This window comes from Capsella rubella, unplaced genomic scaffold (genome assembly GCF_000375325.1).
Source record: "Capsella rubella cultivar Monte Gargano unplaced genomic scaffold, Caprub1_0 scaffold_8, whole genome shotgun sequence".
NCBI classification, from domain to species: domain Eukaryota; kingdom Viridiplantae; phylum Streptophyta; class Magnoliopsida; order Brassicales; family Brassicaceae; genus Capsella; species Capsella rubella.
The window spans coordinates 8,305,838-8,313,573 of NW_006238916.1; the positions used below are offsets into that span (position 1 = coordinate 8,305,838).

Consider the following 7,736-nt stretch of genomic DNA (forward strand, 5'->3'; position numbering starts at 1 on the left):
TTCGTTCTTTGTGTATAAAGAAAAAATGGTAAATTATAGAGAATTCACCTTTACAAAGAAAATAGAAACTCTATAAAACTACTTCTTAAACATGTACATTATGTATGTAAGCATATCGTAAACATGCCATGTTAGGATTAAATGTCTTCCAATGATCATGAGAATCATATATTAAATATACAATTAAAATTCGTAATCGTTTCTAGTATAGGAAAGCATGTCATATAACCCTAGATTTAGTGAATCATAATTAAAACGCTAAAGAAAATAGAAAGCCGGTAATATATTGATTATATAGCAATCTAAAGATGAAAGATTCATGAAACATTAGGAAAACTGTTGAAAGATATCATAAGTAATGACCTCGATTCTAAACTAATTTAATATCATAGGTTTTTGTGATGCAACAATAGGAAGAAAATAATGGTCGCTAACAATTTTCTGTAGAAAAAAAATTCAGACCTATGCAGTATTTTGTATTTTGTTTGTATCTCGTACTTAGCTTTCTCCCGTTGTGGCTTTTTTAAAATGATTTATCAACTAGAGATCCTTTTATTTTGTCAAACTAGATATACATATATATATTTTAAATCGAAATTGGCTAGATACGTTTCTGAAATGAGAGACAGTACTCTCTCATCAAAACATAAACAAATGTCTTTTTATAATGGTTCACAATTTTTTTTTTCTTTTTTTTGTCTCAAATCATATTTTACATAGCTTAGAATATATATTAATTAAATAGATTATATATATTCCTATTTTCTATTTTTATTTTTATAAATAAGAAAATAAAATTATCTATATATCAAGCTCTATTATGCATAAACTTAAATTATATATTAATATTGTTTTGATTAATATTACTTGAAGTTTTATGTTTTATGTTTTTTTTTGTTAATACAGTAATACATTATTTAAAAACTGAGAGTTTGAAACAAATAATTGTATTTCTTATAAGTTTATACTAGTTTATTTTATGCTTACTTGTATTATGTAAGAGAGAAAATATTATGTTTATAATTGTATGCTTAATTATACAGTGTTATGTAAGTTTATGATAATTATATTGCTTTCAAAATCATGTGAGATTTTATGATTGTTACTCTTATAATACAATTGAGTATATAAAATGTAATTTGATTTGTTTCAAAAGGTTATTTAAAAATATAAAATTCTAATTAAAATATATTGATGAGGTACCTAATAGATATTTCACCATTGGAGATATGTATATGTCTTTCAGATTGAGTTTCTCAAATTAATTTGACCTAAAAATATGTTTTAACATATTGATGAGCTACTAATTAATTGCAGTTATGCACAGTCATCTTGTGACCTAGCTAGGGGGGTTAGGTACTGAATACCACATTTGTCAATAATGTATAAGTACACAGAAATCTGATCTATATATGCCTATATGGCGCATAGCCAGCGAGACAAAATTACTAAAACATTTTTGAAAAATTTCTATTGATTATTGTATGACTCATTATCGAAAATGTATATATTTCAATAAAAATATGAATCCCAAATATATATACAAATCACAAGCCATATGTAATTTGTTACACAAACATATCTCAACAACTAAGTGAATAACATATGACTGAAAAAAATCTACTAAGTATTAATATTCTAATTCTAAAAGAAGAAAAAAAAAATATTGGAAACAAAAAGAATGAATAAGGATTATTATTTATAATCAACCAAGATAATTGGTGACCATAGACAAAGGAACTAAACAAAGCCCTTTTTTCTTCAAGTCTACTTGGTTTTCCACTGCACTCTCTCTTTTCTCCTGTTGAAAAGTTTATCGTATGGTAAATTAACTGTTAGATATATCGGAAATATAATCGTGTAAACATATGATTAATCAACTCTATTGTTTATCGATATAAATTTAAACTATTTATTTTGTTAATGTGTTTTCTTACATTAATTGTGTCATCACAAACGAGACAACCCCCGTGTCTAGTGTTGTTATCCAATAGGTTCATCATGCTATTGACCTATAAAAAAAAAGAAGAAGATAAAAAAATCACAAATTGATGATATATATTTAATTAATAACAATTTAATTATTTATGGACTAAATTAGTTATGGTACATTTGACTTGTTAAAGGTGATTATTATATACATTGACGTCAAAATAAGAACTTTGGAAATGGAACAGATTGTTGCATCAAGTTTTTGCATTATTGCTTTCTAAGTTTATTTACATTATGAGTCGAAACCTAAAACTATAATAAATTGCTTCTTTCTCTCGATCGACAACAACAAAAAAAAAAAATGAAAGAAAAAATGACTCTCTAACCTTGACGTCTAACGTTATCAATGATTGATTGATCATAGTAGCTACATTGATACATTATATATATAGTTCTTAAAAACTTTCGACAAAGTGTTCTTATAGTGTTTTCACGATTACGTCTTAGTTTTTTACCGCATAATTGTGTACATAGTAAACCTTATTATAACTACTAAGTTATCATCATTAGGTTATAACCATATTTCTGTAAAAATACATATATAAATACGTATTCATATATTCATATATACATAGAGTCTAGAGAGAAAGAGAGAGAGAGTGTGAGACTAACGTTAGGGCTATGAGAAGGAGACGAAGCAGTGTCTTCAAGATCATGGTGATGACGACCAAAAGGAATCTCTCTATTTCTTGTCCTCTTGAAGTTCATGGAATAATTAATAGATCCATGTTGCTTAGACACGTTGAGGGTCTTCTTGGTGGCCACGAACGAGGCTGCGTCGGAGATGGAGGAAGAGCTGCAATCTCCAACGTCCACTATGCTCGAAGACGCCTCGAAGAAATCCTCAAAGTACATAGTCCAGCTACTTTCCTCCGGAGCTTGGTCGTCTGTAAACGTCGTCGTTTCATGTTTGCTCGTAATGAAAGCATTGTTCATTGAACTCTCCATGAATTAAATGATTTGGAAGAGCAAAAAAGGAGAGTTATTGTTTTCGGGTTGTTTTGTAATTTGGTGGCAACAGATGAAACATGCGTGAGGCTGTATTATATACATAGCAGAGGTTTTGAGAAATTATGTTTTTTTAATAGGTTATAAGCAAATTATTATTATTTTACATATATAAAATTGTTTTCTTATGAAATTAATTTTATATTTTTGCTGTCAATGATGGGGAATGTTGGCTTTGGAATCTTGGTTTGTGGGGTTGCTCTATCTGTTTATTCTTTATTTGGTTGGTTTGAAATGTTCAAACTAGTTTAATACTATGATTCTACAAATTAAAACATAAATATGAATGTTTATATCAATAGTTAGTTATATACAAAATTCAAGCTTTATGTTATGAAGGTAGTATAAATAATCACAACGTTGTAATATCAATTAACTAGAATAGTGTTTTCTAAAATTTCTGTATATTATAAATGAATAGTCAGAATAATTATAAAAATTATAGGAGAGTTCAAAGAACAATAGTTACGTTATAGAAATTTCTGTAATTGAACTTTTTCTTACAGTATTTGAAACTCTTCCAGATCGTTATCTTGTAGTTTATAAAGATATTGGAAAATTTTATTTAAACTATATATATTCTTGTAATTTGCTAGCCAATATGTAATATGTTCATTACGGCTATATACTTGTATATACACAACTAAAAAGTGCTCAGTTTTAGGTTCCAAGTTTTTGGACTTGTATTTTCCGAACTACTCTATGATTACGCACTTTTATTTTTATATCACCTTTATCGAATAAAAGTTTGGTGCATTATCCCCTAATTATATTATAATATTATATAGGTATTTAGTATATACACTAATTAATACAAAAGCGAGCCGGTACCCATATGATAAATAATTATTTGGATTTCTATGCGACGAGAGGAGGAAGATGTGTCACATTCTGCTCCATGGAAAATAATACTATGAAGTAGGCAAATGATGAGCAGGTTTAAAAATGTAAACTACTTATAGCGTTTAATGTCAATATATTTAAAGCTGAGTAGTTTTTATTTTACATGTAAATATTACAAGTTTGTTTTTCTTCTATCAGATTTGTGGCATGTATACTAACGATAATGCTAATTATCTTGTATAATAGAATAAAGGTTTTTTAATTTGCAAGTGCAAATTGTTATGACGTAGCATTTTTACTCTTTCTTGATAAGATAATGAATAGAGTGGACTGAAACATCATTAGATTCCTAATTAAATTGTTCTCTTATTTATCCACTTGGCTGGTCCATAAGAAACCCACAAATTGAATAATCAGTTTACTAACTTCTGGATTACGAATTAATCAACGAGCAAATGCGCCGGTTTCACATTATCCAAAACTATATTATTTAAACCTATACTACTACTAAACTATTTATTCGTTACTCCTTCCTTAGTAGACGAATTTCATTCTAAAAAATAAAATATTACTAACTTGAGGAGCATGGTTCATGATTTAAGAGAAGAATATTGAAGGCTGGCATGCTTATGAAGTTAAACTTTTGAAGATCATCACATTGTATACCGATACTAAATATATGGATGGGAGAGCATAAACTATATGTGAATGTTGATGAACTAATGCATGCACGAAGTTTACGAACCTAAACTCAGAGCCGTTGAATGACACAAGCAGGGCAAGCACATGCTTGCGGCCTTTAATATATAAGAAAAAATCGGCCTTTTTCCATGTAGTAAGTATGTGGTCTAGTGGTGCGTAGTTAGTGAGTTTTGACGTCCACCTCCATGGTTCGAGCCTCCAAAGATAATAAAAGACTTTTTTTTTTTAGCCCCTACTGCATTGCACATCCTTTTTGCCCTCAAAATCATTGATTTTGTCTCCATATCTCATTCCTATTCAAGAATCCATCTTATAAAATCAGATCCTCTTACATAAGTTTGGCGGAAAAACTTGACTACAAAGATTTGATAGATGAATTTGCAAGTAGAAATGCAAGAAAAATCATATTTAGGAATTTTTTTTTTATTAATATGTGATGTTTTAGAACTTTTAATGCTTTTGTTAACCATATCAGTTTTATGTTTATTTTGATCAAATTTTTTTTATGTGAATATGAAGAAAGTGGCCTTCTTTTTTGTCCGGCTTGTAGTTGTAGTAAGTGTAGGGACGGCTCTGCCTAAACTGCATATAAAAAACATATATATGGTGCAAAATGATCATGAGTCCTAGCTACTTTCACCAGACAAATCGACATCCTAATTGTCTTTTGTTTATGTAAGCTTCATTGTCTTTATATGGCCACTTCTTTCCAATTTCTTTCTGTGCATGTGAACTACTAAGCTTCTCTATATTTGTTTATCTTAAAATATTAACTCAATATTAACTCTTTTAGTTTTAGGGTATATATATCGGTGCTTAATTGCTAACAGAAAATAGTTTATTCTGCCGCCCATCTTGTAACATCTTTATTTCCACGAATGATTGGCTACCCAAATACAATGAACAAAGTTTTAGTAACCAAACACTATATTTTTTGTTAAAACTAATCAAACACAAAATTTGGTCTTAAGGTTTTGGTTAGTTACTTTATTCATTCTTAGTTGCATGAAAAATGCTACGGTTAAACTTTTAATATAAACAGTTTTTTTTTTTTTTTTTTTGTCACTCTAATCCAAACAGTTCTATTTCTTATAATTTCACTTCACGGTTGCTTAGCTGTTACATATTCAATTATGTAAGTCTAGTTTGTCTTTTTTTTTTTGGGGTAAAATTATATTCATGGTTGGTCCATGTAATAGTAAAAATATATGTTTTTCTTACATATTTTGGGATTATTTTATACTTTAGTTCAAGTCTATCCAATTACATAAGAATTCGATCCACAAGGGCCTATCAATGGAATGGATAGCTATTTGTCCGATGATCTCGAGAAAAAGAGAGTGAAAAAATGTCCACGAATTGAATTTTTGTTACATAAGACAATTAGGTAACTAATGTAATAAACCAACCCAAAAATATGTGTTGAGAGAATTTGTCAACCACTAATTTAGTAATCTTTCATTGACTTTGTAAAAACTCTTTGACATACGTCAATAAGAAGATCTTGCCAAGATTTTATTTCAATAAAAATTAGAGTATTCTATTATTGAGATGCCGAACTTAGGGATTAATTATATTAAATATGTGTCCTTTGCTTTAATTGTTATTTCAATATAGTACTAATATCATATAACCTATAGAGTTTACACGATTACTATCGTGAGACTGAGACCGGCCAATGACAATAATCTAATTTACATTTTTGAGTGTTCAATTTTTTTAATCTAGATACCATTTTTGATAATAAAGCAAATAAAATGTTGTATCCTAACGTAAGTAGTAGCTTTGACATAAAGTCTACGTGTCATCTCACCAAACCAAAAAAAAGTCTACGTGGCAGTGGAGAGATTAGTGGGTTCCAATTAAAAGCTACAAAGTTTTTAAATAAACTAACATCAATCAAAGGAATATTTTGTTATAATAAGGAATATTACTTTGTACTTTTAAACATAATCAAATAGGTCAATGCTTACGTATCTAATTATCTCTATTAACATTTAAAGTAATATTTGTTGCGTCAGGTAATCTCATATGGGTTAGATAAACATCGTTCTCAGTCTCGTGACAACAATTTAATAGCTTTCACTGTCTCTGTTTCCAATATCATATGGTTAACAAAAGTAGCTCTCTTTTCTTTTTTCTAACATCGACGTTTTCTTCTTGATGTATTATTATCATCGTAGAGTAAAATCTCATGTTTGTTTGTTTTTTGTTTCCTTTTCTAAAACTCGTATGAAATAAAGAGAAACATCTATAAGTGCATAAGTGAAATTGCAAATCGACACGTATTGCAATGTGCCGCCACGGCCCACGGGGAACTGAAATCCACATGCTATATATGACATTCGCATGTGAGCTACCAAAGATTCCTAAGTTGTTAAGCTAAACATGATTATTAGAACGGTTAAGGCCAATGATTAGGACTTAGATTGTTAAAGCCGTATCCAAAGAGAAATTCAGACAAAAAAAAAACAAAAAAAGAAGAGAAATTTCTTTTATTTTTTGTCTCGTCATGTTGAAAATATTGTTTGACAATTATTAAAATAAACTTAACTATTTTAATGTTTTCCTCTCAAAGATAGAAAATATTAGTATTTGAACAAATATGCATCGATAATTTTTTAAAAAGTTTAATATAATTAATTAATGTGGGTATGTACATATTTCTAAGGGTGTTTATTTAACTTAATTTAATTTAATTACAACATTATAATGTTTCTTTAAAGTTCACGTTTGCCTACAAAAGCTAGGAACCCAAACTCTCGACTGCAAGAATAAGCATTTCTTTCCGACAAGACACCAGATGGTCCAGATCTCCCATTACGGCCACGATACATACATGCATAGGATGTTCCAACCTATGGAATTGAGCTCATAAGTCATAGCAGAACACATATTACGTAACAAGAGTTGACTGGTAAGTTTTAGCAAGTTCATCAGCTAACAACTCTTAACTTCAAAAATGAAATGCCTTTTAAAAAAAAAAAAAAACTTTAAAAATGAAATGTTCGAATTAAGTAATCAAATTGATATCAGAATAACAAATTGCTGGGCTAATGGGCTTCGGCATGGCAATTTGTATGTACTTAAAAACACCTTGATGGTGGGACTTGTAACATATTTTTAGATGGTTTGACTTTGACACTTGAAACTAGGGTGACCAAATCCGAATATATAGCTTCAGAGTTTTC

At 29.0% G+C, this 7,736-nt stretch overlaps 1 protein-coding gene across 1 annotated transcript; it reads right to left on the reverse strand.

Annotated features, from left to right (window-relative positions):
* Positions 1 to 1,705: 1,705 nt before the first annotated feature.
* On the reverse strand, positions 1,706 to 2,940 carry LOC17875123 (vascular-related unknown protein 4). Its single transcript, XM_006279795.1, has 3 exons — positions 2,605 to 2,940; positions 1,938 to 2,012; positions 1,706 to 1,801 (listed from the first exon to the last, which is right to left on the reverse strand). The coding sequence occupies exons 1-3, from the start codon at positions 2,938 to 2,940 to the stop codon at positions 1,706 to 1,708; spliced, it is 507 nt and encodes a 168-aa protein (XP_006279857.1).
* Positions 2,941 to 7,736: the final 4,796 nt, after the last annotated feature.

Excerpts from the sequence above, each read along its gene's own strand:
- LOC17875123 (XM_006279795.1), bottom strand. The coding sequence starts at position 2,940 with ATGGAGAGTTCAATGAACAATGCTTTCATTACGAGCAAACATGAAACG. Across the intron at positions 2,013-2,604 it reads CTCCTTCTCATAGCCCTAAC|GTCAATAGCATGATGAACCT; the intron begins GTTAGTCTCACA and ends TTTTTTTTATAG. Across the intron at positions 1,802-1,937 it reads TTTGTGATGACACAATTAAT|GAGAAAAGAGAGAGTGCAGT; the intron begins GTAAGAAAACAC and ends ACTTTTCAACAG.